Here is a 16,346-nt window from a genome sequence, read left to right as displayed (position 1 = left end):
GTCTTTCCACTTTTAATGGCTGGCCTCTGAAATCTCTGGCCCCATTCTGACATCTGGTGGCCACCCCTGCAATCAGCCCAGAGATGTGCAGGGCGGTTCCCGCATCATTCCCTGATGCTCCTGTGTTCACTAGTTCTAAGCAGGAACACACCTTCAGTCCCTTGGGGCTGCCAAGTTCCAGGAGAGGCATTATTCCCAACACCAGGCTAATTCCTGAGGAGTTATCAAGAATTCTCCTGGGTGCACTTGATTCCTGGATATCTCTTCTCCTGGGCAAAAGCAAGACTTAAGGAAGGTGAGGAGGGAATTTTGGAAGGGAAACAGAGAGATAGTCAGTAGTCCCCCAAGAGAGGAAAAGCAATAAAACTCACCAAGACTTCTGAGAGTCCAATTTACAGAGCTGGCAAGTCCATCTGTCACCAATTAACAGAAACCAGATTTGGGGGACTGGAAAGCATGAAAATACTTGGTACTTATCAGAGACCTTCTTGCTCCCAAGAGAGTAAATGAAGTAGAAATAGCACTGAGTTTGTTGTCAAAAGACCTGGCTGATTGGTTTAAGTCCTGGTATAGACAATAGCTCTGTGACTCTGCCATGGTAAATCACTTATCGAAGCTTCATTCTTCTTATCGAAAAAATGCCTATTAGAAAGATAAGCCCTCCATGCCTTCTCATACCAGGTGATTTTTGTCCATATCTTTCCATAAATCTTTCACAGAAGAACCATCCCAAAAGCCAGGACTTGTATTCTGATTATCTTTGTATCTCAAAGGTACTTTTAGGATGTCCATTTGTTGTCTCTGATCCACAATTCATGAATTGTCTTTTTCTTTACCCTACTTCTCTCATGCAATTTATTGTTCATAGAACACCATAGCCTACTTAAGGACAATAAATAGCATTTGTATAGCATTTAGTGCTTCATTTTATCCTCACAGTCCTGGGAAGTGGGCGCTGTTATCATTCCCATTCTACAGGTCAAAAACTGAAGTACAGAGTTGTCTTAATTTGCATTTCTCTGATTAATAATGATTTGAAGCATATTTTCATATGTCTATAAATAGTTTCAATTTCTTCGTCTTAGAATTGTCTGTTTATGTCCTTAAGACAACTCTGAGATACCACTACACACCTGTCAGATTGGCTAGAGTGACAGGGAAAGATAATGCAAAATGTTGGAGGGGATGTGGGAAAGCAGGGACACTGATACATTGTTGGTGGAATTGTGAACACATCCAGCAATTTGGAACTATGCTCAAAAAGTTATCAAACTGTGCATACCCTTTGATCCAGCAGTGTTTCTACTGGGCTTATACCCCAAAGAGATACTAATGAAAAGAAAGGGACCTGTATGTGCCAAAATGTTTGTGGCAGCCCTGTTTGTAGTGGCTAGAAGCTGGAAAATGAATGGATGTCCATCAATTAGAGAATAGTTAGGTAAATTGTGGTATATGAATGTTATGGAATATTATTGTTCTGTAAGGAATGATCAGCGGGATGAATACAGAGAGGCTTGGAGAGACCTACATGGACTGATGCTAAGTGAAACGAGCAGAACCAGGAGATCATTATATACCTCAACAATGATACTGTTTGAGGATGTATTCTGATGGAAGTAGATTTCTTCGATAAAGAGAGCTAACTCAGTTTCAGTTGATCAAGGATGGACAGAAGCAGCTACACCCAAAGAAAGAACACTGGGAAATGAATATAAACTGCTTGCATTTTTGTTTTTCTTCCCGGGTTATTTACACCTTCTGAATCCAATTCTCCCTGTGCAACAAGAGAACTGTTTGGTTCTGCACACATATATAGTATCTAAGATATACTGTAACCTATTCAACATGTAAAGGACTGCTTGCCATTTGGGGGAGGGGGTGGAGGGAAGGAGGGGAAAAATCAGAAGAGAAGTGAGTGCAAGAGATAATACTGTAAAAAATTCCCCTGGCATGGGTTCTATCAATTAAAAGTGATTTTTAAAAAACTGAAATACATAGAGACTTGTCCAGAGTCAGAGTTAGTATCTGAGGTGAGATTTTTAACTCAGATCTTCTCCAGAGCTCAATCTATCCTGCCCTTAGTTGCGTACACCCACCATACATTTTTCATTACCATTAAAGTTACCTGTAATTTTGAATCTTCTAAGATAGCAGAATTCTGTAATTTGAAGTTCATGCAGCAACAGGAAAATATTAGTATTAAAAAAGTAGGCGTTTATGGCAGTAAGAAGTTTGAAAGAATTGAAAATACTTTTGAAATTTCCCAAATGTGATCAGAGCTCAACATCTATCTGCAACTGAACTCTGGGACCAGTTCATTGTCCAGTTTATAAATGGAAAGGATTTATAAATCTTCTAGTCTAACTCACGCATTTTACAAATATTCTATTATAAAAGATAAATAACACTAGTAGGAACCTAACTTTGTCAATATGTGTACTTCTTCCATTGGTAAATAAATTGTGTAATCAAAAAAAAATTCATTACCCTGTAACCAACCTTCTAGGGACAAGCTTTATATATATATATATATATGTGTGTGTGTGTGTGTGTGTGTGTGTGTGTGTGTGTATCTATATATGTGTATATATATATGTATGTATGTATAAATAAAATTGCTGGGTCATATTTGAAGATTTTAAAGTTAGGTGGGATCTACTGAGTTTGTGCAGGCATCACCAGGCAGTACAGAGCAAAGCAAAGTCTTGTTTTGGGGATCAGAGGACTTTGGTTAGAATACTGACTCTGCAAATTCATATCTGGGTAACCTTTTAGAAGTAACTTTGCATCTCCTAGACCTCAGCTCATCTATAAAATCAAGATTTTGGGCTGAATGACTTCAAAGGTCCCTTTCAGCTCTATGATTATTTGAAAATCCAAAGTCACCTCCAAACAAAAACATGTTGAGAGGGGAAAAGTCCAATAGCAGCCTATTCTTGCTCAGACCCAAATCCAGATCTGGAAGTGCAAAGAAAAGAATAGGAAGACTGCAATCAGTCTTTATCTCGGATCAGAGCACTTTGGGAACAATGAAAGTTTGCAGGTTCCCAGACTATCCCTGAGATCCTAGAATGACAAAACATTCAATACTCCCAAGAAAGCTGCAAGAGCACCAGCCCAGACCCCCACACCAGAAGTGATGCAAAACTCAGCCCAAACTTCAAGGCTGAAGTCAAGAAGTAGGCAGGAAGAATGGACAAACAAAAAAAGAATCCCACCATAAAGAACTAATGTGGGGGCAGGGATGTTCAAGTCATAAATGCAGAAGAGAACGACTCCCAAACATCTACAGGCAATACTTTAGAGAAAAACACAGCATATTCATAAACCCAATTAGAATTTCTAGAAGAGATGAACTAAGGACTTTTTTTAATTAAAAAAAATCTTAATGGAATGAGAGCACTTAAAAATGAAAATAAATGAGAGTCATGGAAGAATTGAAAAGGGAATTAACACCTTGGCACAAGAAAGCACTAAGTCTTGCCCAAGCAACAAACTACCTGAAAATTCAAAGGACCAAATAGAAGCCAATGACTCTGTGAAACAATAAGAAATCTTAAAAAAAAAAAATTAAAAGGCTAAAAAAAAAAATAGAAGAAAATGGAAGGTGTCTCATAGCAAAAACAGATGAAGGAGAAAAAAATTAAGAATCATTAAACTTCTTCAAAGCTAAAACCAGAAAAAAAAAGAGCTTAGATATCATATTTAAAGAAAAATTTAAAAGGGCAGCTAGTTGGTGTAGTAGATAGAGCACCAGCCCTGAAGTCAGGAGGACCTGAGTTCAGATATGACTTCAGACATTTAACACTTTCTGGCTGTGGGAAGGAAGGAAGAAAGGAAGGAAGGAAGGAAGGAAGGAAGGAAGGAAGGAAGGAAGGAAGGAAGGAAGGAAGGAAGGAAGGAAGGAAACTTAAAAGAAAAAATACCCTAAGCAATCAGAAGAGAATTCAAGAACTGAAGAGCCACAATCATGATCTAACTTCACTTAGCAGTCACCAGCAAGTATAACTTATGCAAAATAAGAAAAATTCTCTTTGATTCCATTTGATTCAATTCTAAAACAATTAAGGACTTACTATATTCCAGCTACTGTGCTAAATATTGGGGGTACAATCTCTAATCCCAGTCCCAAAGTTCACTGGGGTGGAATGTTAACCTTTGTGAGAGAAGAAAAGAAACTGATGATAGGCAAGAGAGCTCCAGCTTTTGCCAGTTTCTTTGGGGACTCTCTAAGTGAGTTTTCTTTGAGTCCCCCTTCAGGGCTCCCCAGGGCCAGTCCCCTTTGACTGTGGGAGCGGCCATCTTCTTCAGGACTCTAAGGGTTGAATTACTTTGGGTACTTCTGGCTTCCAGCTTTGTGAAAGAAGACAGAAGATGCAAACTTCACTTCAAGTTACTAAAGAAAAAGACTGAGAAAATACGAGAGGCAATATGTAATTATGAGGGTTTTTCCCTTGCTTTCTCTATAGGGTTGTGAGGAAGGAAGTGGGATGGAGAGAAAATTGTTCTTTGTTTGAAAATAAAATGTAATAATATATATATATACATATATATATATACATATATATATGTATATATATATATATATGAGGAGCAGTGAGGCATAATTGAAAAAGCACCGGACTAAACATCAGGAATGCTGAACTCTAGACTAATTTCTGCACTAACTGGCTGAGGGACCCCCCCCACCCCACCCCAGCCGGTTTCCTGATCTATAAATTAAAAGGGCACTCTCTGCAGTAACATTTAAGTTGCATTTAAGCCACTAATCCAAATATAAGGAACTGCACAGAGCATGTGGCCTCAAACTTTTCAAATATAACATTACCTATGCACGATTTCACTTTTATTTTTTGTTAACTATTTCCCAATTATATTTTAATTTGTTCTGGCAGCCTTTGGGCTACCTGGGGGCTCCATGTTTGACATCTCTGGATTGGGTGTCTTCCAGCTCCAAAATCCCATGGTTCTGGAACTTCCCATTCACGAGTATATTTGCATTTTTTACATGTTGCTTGCATGTTGCCCTCCTCACCTTATGTGGAGAAGGCTTAGACAGAACAGAATATGAGTGGATGGGGATGCCTCATTATGCTCTTGCGTGGGTTGGTGACATCTGCTGCGTGTGCCTGCCAGGGGGGTCTGTCCGTCTGTCTGTGACCACCCTAAGGAAATGTGGAGACCTTTGAGTACCACATATTCTTGTGTGTGTGCGTGAGCCCCCGGGGGGTATGTGGGTGACAAGAGGAGAAGCATGGGGCGGCGATGTGCAGCCTGGTCTGCATCTCAGGATCTGATCTGTCCCTGCCTTTCTGTTATCTGGTACAGAGAGTATGCATTTGTCTAGGGTTTTTTTTTTTCTCTGTTTTGTTTTGTGGGGGAGAGGACCAGAGAAAAAGGAGTCAGGAGGAAAAAGAAGTGGTTCCAGATAAAGATAGTATCTCCATGATAATCCACAAACTCTTTCCCCTCCTGACACCTCTTCTGGGCCCCAGCCCACCCCACCTCCAGAGGATGTAGCAGCTAATCCTAGAGAAGGCAAAATTCTATGTAGCCATGAGTCCTCAGCTTTGAACTTCCTCAGAAAAGGGGAGGTAGGAGAGTAGCTGAAGGTGGCCAGGACTTCTACCTTCATTCTCCTACCTGGGCCTAAGTGATCTCCTTTTATTCCTCCTCAGGAGGAATAATACAGATGCACTGAGGAGACCCACGCATCCATGAAAGCTTCCTTGATGGGTTTTGCAGAGGGCTTAAGGAGCTAAAATTTTTCTCCTCCCACCCTCCAGTCTGCATTCTGGAGAGCTGAAAGGCAAAATAAACCCCTGGTACCCAACCACTCCCAATTCAGCCCGTTTCTCTGAAATTTGGTCTCTGCTTCTCTCTTCCCGCCCTGTATTGTTTCTCTCCCCAGCCTCATGTCAAGTCTTCCGTCTCTGTATTTGTTCCTTTATTTCTCCCTCTATCCTCCCCAGCTCAATCCTTGCCTCCCTTTTCTCTCTGTTAGCTCCTATTCCTTACATCTCCCTTTGTATTTCTCCCCATACACACCCTTGCCTGTTCCTCCCACCCCCCACTGGGTTCTGTCTCTCTCCTGCTTCCCCATCTTCTTCTCAGTTTCCTCCCCCTCTCCCCTCCTCTCTGCCTCATCCCACACCCCTCTCCCTGGATTGCTCTCCAGCCTGGGTATCTCCTGCCTCTCCTTCCCTTCCTTCCCCTGCCTCCTCCCACTCACTGGTGGCATTGGTGGGAGTCTGTCTGTCTCTGCCTCCTCCTTCCCTCCCTCCCACCACAGTCTTTCCTTCTTCCCTGCATCTCATACTATCCCCAACCCTCTCCTCTCCTTTTCCTGCCCCTTTAAATCTGCCTGGCCCTGGCCCTGCCTTCCCCGTGATGCTGTGATGGAGCAAACATTGATTTGTGCTGGGATGGGATCGGAATTTTGATTTTTTTTTTCCTCCCCCAACCATAAGAAGGAAAAAAAAACAACTAAAAATAATACCCCCCCTTACGACTGCCCCCTCCCTCTTCCCGCCCAGTTCTGATTCCCTGTCTCCATCAGAGGCAATTTTTTTTCCCTACACAATTCCCATCTCTCCCCCCCACCCCCTGCCACCACCCCGCCCCCCCACCAGCCTGCTCCTCTGTGGCTGGGGAGAGAGGGGAGCCAGTCCTGCTGCTCTGGGCTAGGATTATTGCCTGGGCTTAGGGGAGCCTCTCCGGAAAAGAGGGGGAGGGGGGCTGGCTGGGGTGGGTTGGGGGCAGGGGGCCTCCTGCCATGGACGCTGCGCCTGGGGGGCAGTCTGAGCCCCAGTCCACATGGTGAGTAGAACTGGCCCCTCTCCTTGCCTGTCCGCCTGTCTCCACCCCCTGCCTTTCCCCTGCAGTGCCTCCCCTAGCCCTGAGTTGGCCCGCCCCCCCAAACCCCCTGCCCATCTTGGCCCATTGACAGCAACCTTCCCCCACCTGCACTGGCCCCCTGGGGTGGCTTCAGAGTGAATCCAAAGAGCGATGGGGTGCTAGCAGCAATTGGGGGGGGTGGAGCATGGGTTCTGGGAGCTCCCCAACCTCTTCTCCAAGCTGCTGTCCTCACCCACCCCTTTAAGGCTGGAAATGAAAATTTTCTTGCTAAAGATACAAGATGGGGTGAGAAATTCTAGGAGGTGGAGAGGGATGGCATGGGGAAGGGGTAAAAGGATTGGGGTCCCTATCGTGGGAGGGGAAGTTCTCGGGGAGGAGAGTGTGTGGATGGGGATATCCCTTGGTTTCCCCTAAAACCTTGTGGCACTGTTTGGAGGAAATGCATGGAAGAGGGGGACACGATGCCGGCCAGACCAGGAAGGGGGGAAGGATGGAGCCGTGTTCACTTAGTCTCTCTCTCCCTTTCTGTTTTTGCTGCCAGCCACTCGGGATGAGGGCCCACCCCCGTCTGCCCATCCTGGGGCACTCGCGCCTGGCCCCGGTCTGACTCCCCCGGCCGTGCCCACCACATCCAGGCCCCACGCCCTCACCCAGGTCCCTGGCCCTCCAGGATGTGCTGAGCTGTGGGGAGGCTGAGGCCACGCCAACTACATGCATGTCCCCCGGGGGCAAGTTCGACTTTGATGATGGCGGCTGCTATGTGGGGGGCTGGGAGGCTGGGCGAGCACATGGCTACGGCGTGTGCACGGGGCCCGGGGCCCAGGGAGAGTACAGTGGATGCTGGGCCCACGGCTTCGAGTCCCTGGGCGTCTTCACCGGGCCCGGTGGGCACAGCTACCAAGGCCACTGGCAGCAGGGAAAGCGCGACGGGCTGGGCGTGGAGCAGAAGAGCCGCTGGACCTATCGCGGCGAGTGGCTGGGTGGGCTGAAGGGGCCCGCTGGCGTGTGGGAGAGCGCCTCGGGACTGCGCTACGCCGGGCTCTGGAAGGACGGTTTCCAGGACGGCTACGGCACCGAGACCTACTCGGACGGAGGTGCCAGGGCGTGAGCTGGGCCACTCACCTCCCCGTCTGCCTCCCCTCCGTGCCTCGCCCACTCCCATTCCGCCACCACATCTCACCTCCATGGTCTGCGACACTCACCTCCCACACCTCCCGCCTGACCGTGCCGTCTGTCTGTGTCCTTTGCCATCCGTCTGTCCATAGAGCGCTCCCCTCCGCCACACCCCCACCTACCAGAGAGGCTGGTAGCTTTCCCAGCTAGTCTCCCCCATCCACCCAGCCCTCCCAAGCAGCTGTCTCCGCCCTGACCCGCTCTCTGCCACCTTACTGTTTCTGCACCGGTGACCTGGGTGATGGGGGGGCCCTGGGAGGGAGAGGGGATGGAGCACAAGGAATTCCCCTCTCAATTCTCCTCTGTCCTCTCCTCAGGGACCTATCAGGGCCAGTGGCAGGCTGGCAAGCGCCATGGCTACGGGGTTCGCCAGAGCGTACCCTTCCAACAGGCAGCGCTGCTGAGATCGCCCCGCCGCACTTCCCTGGACTCGGGCCACAGCGACCCCCCCACACCACCTATACCCCTTCCCCTACCTGGCGATGAGGGGGGGAGCCCGGCCTCTGGCTCCAGGGGGGGGTTTGTGCTGGCAGGCCCAGGTGACCCAGACGCAGCCTCCTCCAGAAAACGAACTCCAGTCACCGGGGGCTTCTTCCGCCGCTCTCTGCTGCTGAGTGGGCTTCGGGCAGGCGGGCGCAGGAGCTCACTGGGCAGCAAGCGGGGATCTTTGAGGAGCGAGGTGAGCAGCGAGGTGGGCAGCACAGGGCCTCCGGGCTCCGAGGCCAGCGAACCTCCAGCCCCGGTCCCTCCAGCACTCATTGAAGGCTCTGCTACTGAAGTGTACGCGGGCGAGTGGAGGGCTGATCGGCGCAGTGGCTATGGAGTGAGCCAGCGTTCCAATGGGCTGCGCTATGAGGGCGAGTGGCTTGGCAACCGGAGGCACGGCTACGGCCGTACCACCCGCCCTGATGGTTCTCGGGAGGAGGGCAAGTATAAACGCAACCGGTTGGTTCGAGGTGGACGGGTCCGCAGCCTCCTACCCCTGGCCCTGAGGAGGGGTAAGGTCAAGGAAAAGGTGGACCGTGCCGTAGAAGGTGCCCATCGGGCGGTGAGCGTAGCCCGCCAGCGCCAGGAGATTGCTGCTGCCAGGTAGGGCCCCAAAATGGAAAACAACCATAGAGGAGGGGGTGGGACCAGGAAACAGACATGACGGCAAAAAAGTTATGGAGCCTGAACCAACACAGAGACACTTGAGGGGGAGAGGGGACTGGAGGGGTGGGCAGAGAAAGGAACAGGTAAGATTAGGAGGAAGGAAAAAAGATGCAGTTGACAAAAAGGAGTGAAAGGAAAAAAATATAAGCTGAGTAGGGGATCAATGTGTAATTCTTGTGTGTGTGGCACCTATATTTATATATAACAGAGGATCCAGATTCAAATTCCAACTATATGAACCTGGAGTGATCCCTCTAGGCCACAGTTTCCTCATCTATAAAATGATCTATAAAATTGAATTACATGATTTGTAAGGCAAAATTTCTCAAATTTCACAGCCTATGATCCTATAATCCTGTGATTTTTGTTTGAGTTTGAGTCTTCGAGTGTGGGTGCATTAGCATGTATGGGTGCATATGTATGTGTGGGAGGGTGTATATCTATGGGTCCTCGGATATACATATAATTATATGTACCTGTAAATATCTGTGTGTATATATATATATATATGAACATACGTATACATATATACATACACATGAGTATGTTGTAACAGATTCAGAAATGTCATAGATTGTTGACATATTCAATGTCATAGATTGTTGAAATATTCCAAGTTCTTTCTTCTCTTCCCTCAAAACGGCCTCTGAGACTAGAAACAGCAAGGGCCTAAAGAAGAATAGGCCCAGAATTTAGTTAGCAATTTCCATTTCTAATCCCATTCTAGCTTGACAAATCTGACATCATTTCAGACCTGCCCTTAAAATCAAAGCTGGCATACTCATCTATAAAGGTGTGGCCCAACATTATATCCTGTACCTCCCTTTAGCCTTTAGATGAGGTCCCTGAAAATTTATGCACAAAATAACTTCTTATAAATCTAATCATATTTTCAGCCTTCCAAGAGATCTTGCTGTTTAAAAAGACATATGAAAAATCCTATTAGAAAGTGAAAAATCCTTTTTGGATTTTAGGAATTTTTAAGAATATAACTCCTTAATTTTTTCTGATTCAAATGTTTTGAACTTTGTATATTAGATTTTTTTATAGGACACACTGAATAGAGTGCGTATTGCATAATATATAAATAAGAATATTGGTGTAGATATAAAGATAAATACATACATACATGTACACGTCTCTATGTGAGTGTATAAGTTTTTCTATATTTGTCATTGTGTACCTGTGTTTATACTAAGAGCTATCTGCTAACATAGAGTCAATATCTTGAGCATTGGCTCCTTATCAATTGTAGAGAAGGCCCGAGCTTGAATAAGGGGATTGAATGGTACAGGAACAACTGTTCTGTGTTTTTGTAAATGGCTAGCAAGGCAGTGGGAAGAGGCTGGCTGGTCTCCCCAGCAACAGGACTGGCAGCTCTGATTGGCTGTTGGATTCCATGGAAACAAGGGAACCTTAGCAGTAGAGTTTCTCCCAGGTAGCCCTAGAAGCCTAGGCCTGAACATTCAGGTTAAGAGCCTGACGCCCAGGACTCTACCATCAAGACTACACACCCAAATCTCATAAGCCACCAAAGAGCAGCTTGCAAGCAGAGTAACCAATGGCAATGCTGTGATAACAGAGTATGGGGGAGGGAATGCACATGAAAATGAGGAGGGGGGGAATAGAGAGAAAAGATATGTAACAGAAAAAGGCTGCAAGAAAACACATGAGAGACGGTTGCTATAAGATGGTGCATACCCAGGAAGGGCAAGGACAGCAGAGCTCATAGAGAACAAAAAACAATGAGGGGATACAGTAAAAAGAGATGGTTTGGTAGAGTAATAAAGATTTTAACCTGTATGTGATATGAATTCCAGAATGCTGGAAAAGCATGGTTTTTGGAACTAGGAAGGGATGTGATACAAGAAAGAGAGACTGGTGTGGTAACAGAAAAGAGATTAAACCAAAGAGAGGAACTTGTAACTATCATGTACTAGTGAAGAGATGGTGAAAAGAAATAGTGAATTTGTGGCATGGAAAGGACATACCTGCTTCTAAAAATCTTCGCGATGTTCTGTAGAGAAAAACTGTGTGATGCATAGGGAAAAGCATGATGATCGAAGAGAAAAAGGTAGTTGTGGAAAGCACAGAGTGGGTGTGATAATAGAGAAGGGGTGTGATGACACCATTTGAAAAAGGGTGATAATAGCTGGGGGGGAGAGGTGAGGTCGGGTGATGATAGCAGAAGAAATGGTTCCCCAGCACAGAACAGTGATTTTTGAGAAGGATGTGCTAATATATGGAGGGATTTCATAATGAGAGGAAGGCTATAGAGGGATGGACTAACAGATAAAGAGGAGTCCTTTGAGGAACAAGGATTAGTCCAAGAGGCTGGAGACAATAAAGTGTTACTAGAAAAAGGAATTGAGAGAGAAGTGTGATAATAATAAAGTATACCAACAACTATATCAGAAGTCAGGTATAAGAAGATTAAAGTAAGTTTTACACTGCAAGTGGAAGGCAGAGAATCTCCTCTAGGAGAGAGAAGGATCATGGCAAATTGACTAGTGACTGAATGATTAGTTGGAGTGAACTAGGAATAGGAAAATGATGGGAGGATGTGCTATAAACTGAGTGTCACCACCCAGGACTCACCGTATGAAATTGGGTCATGAGGTAGGAAAGAGTCAGTTGGGAGCTGTGCAATATTAGTAGACCCATTAACACTCTGTCCCTGGTCCTGGCAGGGCCGCAGATGCTCTCCTGAAGGCAGTGGCAGCAAGTAACACCGCAGAAAAAGCTGTGGAGGCAGCTCGAATGGCCAAACTGATGGCCCAGGACCTGCAGCCCATGTTGGATGCACCAGGTGAGATGTGAAGGGCTGGTGGTGGTGGTGGTGGTGGTGGTGTCCTAAAGCTCTGTCATGGCCTTGACAACCCAGAGACAAGGGGTTAGGTTTCAATGGAGGGAGACTGCTAGGGAGAAACAGAGGAAAATTGACATAAGAATCCCTGGAAGGAAATTAGGGGGTGACTATTTTGAGAGTCTTAAATGAGGTCAGTCAATGGAATGAGAATCATGGTCAGGAAAGAGAGAAAGGATCATATGAGATAGAATCAACAGGTTTGGGGGATAAAGTGAAATAAGGACCATTTGAAAATAAGGTTAAATTTATATGAGGTAGAACCAAGGAATCCAGTAGATGATGTCAGAAAAGTTTAGAGAACTCAAGAAAAGGGAAGGGAATTTATATAGTGCCTACTATGTATCAGAGACTGTGCTAAAGGCTTTACAAATGTCTCATTTGAAAGATTATGGGGTTAAGCCTAGGAACCAAAGGCTATAACTTCCTCTACCCACCTCCTCAGCATAGATTTGTGACCTCATTCCTCATCTTCTTTGTCCTAGGCCGAAGACCCAGGCAAGACTCCGAAGGCACTGACACAGAGCTGCCTGACTGTGACAGCCCTGGGGTTTATGAGAATGGACTGACCCCTTCTGAGGGCACGCCAGAGTCTCCCAGCAGTCCTGTCTCCCCCTGTCAAACCTGGAGACACCCCACCCACCGTAGTCCTTTGCCCCCTAGGGATGATGGAGGCCACCTCTCTGGCCCCAAATCTTGGCCAGAGGAGTGGGGAGGCCCAAGTGGACCTGGAGAGGAGCTAGCTGGCTATGAGGCTGAGGATGAGGCTGGGGTACAGGGGCTAGGGGTTTGCAATGGCTCTCCCCTCCTTGGGGGCTCCAGCGACAGCTCTGGAAGTCTTCGGGAAGAAGAAGGAGAGGATGAGGAGTCCTTGCCCCACTCAGAACCTCCCCTAGACCCAGGGCTTGAGCCCACTGTCACCCCCATACTGAGGGGCACATCTGGAAGGACTCTGGAGGCAGAGAACCCGACAGAGGCACCAGAGGAGCCTGGTGCCACTGAAGAGCCTGCCCAACGGGTAAGTTATTCTCTTTATTCCATACCTTCAGCCTCTACTCCACCCCAAATCTTCCTATTCTTCCCTTTGAGTCTCATATCTTTTGTCCTTCTTATCTAGTCTTTCTTCTCCTGGCTTTGGAGACCTAGAGTTAACTTTAGCTTCTTGATTTCTTACCATTTTTAATCCTCCAATTTTTCAGTATCTTCATCTGAAAAAATGTTTGCTATATAGAAAGGATTTCTAAGGTCTTTTCCAGAGCTAAAGTTCTATCCTTTGAAGTGGGGGGGGGGTGTCAAATGACTTTCCCAAGTTGACACAATGAAGTTCTCAGCAGAGTTTTTCAGACTCTTCATCCGTCCTTCTGTTTCTTCTCATGCCTCCCAATATACCTTCCAATTTGTTGATCAGAAATAATAGATTAGAAACTTCCCTCCCTGCCATGGTTCTTCCTTCTTCCCAGAAAACAGCAGGAAAGAAAGAAGGGAAGGGTTTTTCCCAGGACTCCAGTTATTTTTAACCTCCTACAAATCACATCCTCTACTACCTGCCACAATGGTCTGACCCTACTAAAACCTGGTAAAAAGTTGGGGACACTCAATAGTCAGTAAACATTTATTAAATATCTGCTATGTGCCAGCCACTATGCTAAGCAGTGAGGATACAAATAGAAAAAGACAATCCTTACCCTCAAAGAGTTTATGGTATAATGGGGAGAGATAAAACATAAAAGGAAATTTAAAAATCAGGTGGAGGGAGAAGATACCCAACTTTGAGGCATGGAGGAATCAGTCAGTCAGAGAAAGCCCAAAGTAGTGTTGCTAGGTGAAAAAGGAGAGCTCCTTAAACAGAGGTTTGGAGTTTGGCTCCATCCTCCAAGTAAAGAGGAGGAAGACCAAGATCCCTCAGGACGATGAGGTTATCCCAACAATGAGAGCTCTGGGGCATAGTGGAGAAGTCAAAAATGTCCCAGAGTAGTGCAGCCAGGTGAGAAATGAGGGCTACTGGGATACACAGACATAGGGATGCTGGAGTAGAGGAGTGTGAGCTGGCAAAGAGAGGATGTTGTGCAGAACCCAGTCTTTCTTGGAACCAAAGGGCCTTTGACCCTTGAAGCTTTGCCCTCCTCAGACCAGGTCCCATTTTGCTAAATGACTTAGTCCCCAATGGGAGCGATAAGTATGTGAATATGACACTTTTTCCCTTTTTCTTTTTCAGGGAGCTGCTAACCCTTTGGTGGTAGGAGCTGTGGCACTGCTGGATCTGAGCCTGGCATTCCTGTTCTCCCAGCTCCTCACTTGAGGTCTCTCCCTAGACTATGGCTCTGGTTCCCATGTCCTCTTCCCTTTGGACCTGCCTTTTCTCTCTCTTCCATCTTTTATCTTCCTTTCTCTACCTTTCCTTTTTTGTTCCCATTTATTACTTTCTACTCCCTCTTCTTCCTCTTACTTTCTCTCTCTTCTCCCTTATTCTGACTTTATGTATCTTTTTTCTCTCTTTCTCTAGATTGTTTACATATGAAGGGCTCTTCTCTCTCAGAGTTACACTCTGAGAAATACAAATCTAAGTCAGACCATCACCACTCACACCCTCCTAACTTTCCTAGGGATCAAAACTTCAATAGGGAAGAGATGGGGTGAGCACTGAGGGTAAGGAAGGGCACAATGTTGAGGTATATGAGACCTCTCCTACCAGCAAGGTGGAGAGGGGACCTGGAGAAGGGGTGACTGACTGCAGGAGTGGGGCACCAGTATTGCTGCTATGAAGTCACCCCCTAGGTTTCTGCCTCTCCATCCCAGACAACCTGCTTGGACATTTTTAGTATTCCTCCAGTCCCAGAAGTGGGTAACCAATATCCCCTCAAGAAAATGATGTTCCTATGGAGACAAGCAGAACTAATGAATAGAGATGGAGTGTATTGGAGGCATCTCTTACCCTGTGGCAAGTTATCAAATTTCTAGGCACTGAACTTGGTTTCTGCATAACTTTGTCCTCCCCTTAGGTAGAGATCTGAAGGGGAGAGCAGGGTGCCTCTAATTCTTACCTCTACCCCAGCCCCAGGGGTGGTCGACAATTGGCAGAACAAAAACACCTGAAAATCCATCCCCCTCCTTCCAAACCTTCACATACCCTTTCTCTCCACCCCCACCCCCATAATTTTCCACCACCATCACATCTATACATGGTCTAGACTTGTTTGTGGCCTTGATAATGTTCTGGAAGGGCCAAGTGAGGCATTCCTACTGTATGGGGTTAGGAGAATCTCTGTCAGTGCTCCATTACCATTGGGGGTGGGGAAGGAAATAGGGTGGGAAGGACTTCTGGGCGATAGAACTAGATAGAATATGGGGGACTCAAAAGGCAGTACAATATAGTCAGTCACAGAAATCTCAGTTAAGGTCTGAGGATAGGTTAGGTGCCAAAATAAGGATAGGAATTAGACCTATGATTCCATTGGTTTAGAGAACTCCCAAATGAGTAAATTCCCTCTACCAATGCAGGCTGGCACCTTCTCTGCAACTTATAGTCTTGGAGAGTTGCCTAGAACACTGAGTGCTTCAGTGACTTGCCCAACAGTCACTCTTACTATCTATCACATCAGGTTTTCTCTCTGAGGATCAAAATGGGGACCTATCTCTTTGGGGTCAAAATCCCTTGAAAAGGAAGAGGAACCCTCATGCACAGGAAGCAGGGTAAAAGGTAGAAGTCGAAAGTCCCAGAGAAAGAAGGGTGGGGAACATCAGGTTTGAAGTTGAGCAATCCCTGTTATTGGTCATTTCCCCAGATGGCAGGGCCCTTAGCCATGGGGTGGGTGTGAGATGCCCAGGATCTGTCCTTTATGGCTGAAGGCCTCTCCCTGCCCCTGCATGAGGCAGAGAGGCAAGCTGCTCATTATCCCCATTCCCCAAAGAATGTCCATGCCTGGGAATGCCCCCCCATGCCCCTCTTCTTTTTTTTCCTGGCCAGCCTATTTTCTACCTGGCTCACTTCCCTTCTAAGACTTTACTTCAAATTTCTACTTTGTGGATTTGGGATTGAAGTCAAACATCTCGGCTCATACCAAGTCTTGCAGGAAAAAAAAAATAAATTTAACAAAAAATATATTAATAAAAAAGTTTTAAAAAGGGGGGGCAGTCATATCTTTTGAGGTGTGAGAGATTCAGATCTTTTGACCCCAAGACTTCTTTGCTCTACCCTTGGTCAATTTTCATGCTCTAAGAGTAAGGTCTCATGGAGAGAAAATTGGGGGTGAGGGATTGAACCCACAAATAGGGGGAGGGTAGCTGGTGATTCCCAGCT

At 46.2% G+C, this 16,346-nt stretch overlaps 1 protein-coding gene across 1 annotated transcript; it reads left to right on the top strand.

Annotated features, from left to right (window-relative positions):
* The first annotated feature begins 5,875 nt into the window (after window positions 1-5,875).
* On the top strand, window positions 5,876-16,172 carry JPH4 (junctophilin 4). Its single transcript, XM_051980499.1, has 6 exons — window positions 5,876-6,819; window positions 7,400-7,952; window positions 8,349-9,120; window positions 11,874-11,992; window positions 12,535-13,067; window positions 14,265-16,172. The coding sequence occupies exons 2-6, from the start codon at window positions 7,574-7,576 to the stop codon at window positions 14,346-14,348; spliced, it is 1,887 nt and encodes a 628-aa protein (XP_051836459.1). The 5' UTR covers window positions 5,876-6,819; window positions 7,400-7,573; the 3' UTR covers window positions 14,349-16,172.
* Window positions 16,173-16,346: the final 174 nt, after the last annotated feature.

The sequence above is a fragment of the Antechinus flavipes genome, chromosome 2, assembly GCF_016432865.1.
Source record: "Antechinus flavipes isolate AdamAnt ecotype Samford, QLD, Australia chromosome 2, AdamAnt_v2, whole genome shotgun sequence".
In the NCBI taxonomy this organism is placed as follows: domain Eukaryota; kingdom Metazoa; phylum Chordata; class Mammalia; order Dasyuromorphia; family Dasyuridae; genus Antechinus; species Antechinus flavipes.
This window is presented reverse-complemented; position numbering and strand designations above follow the sequence as displayed.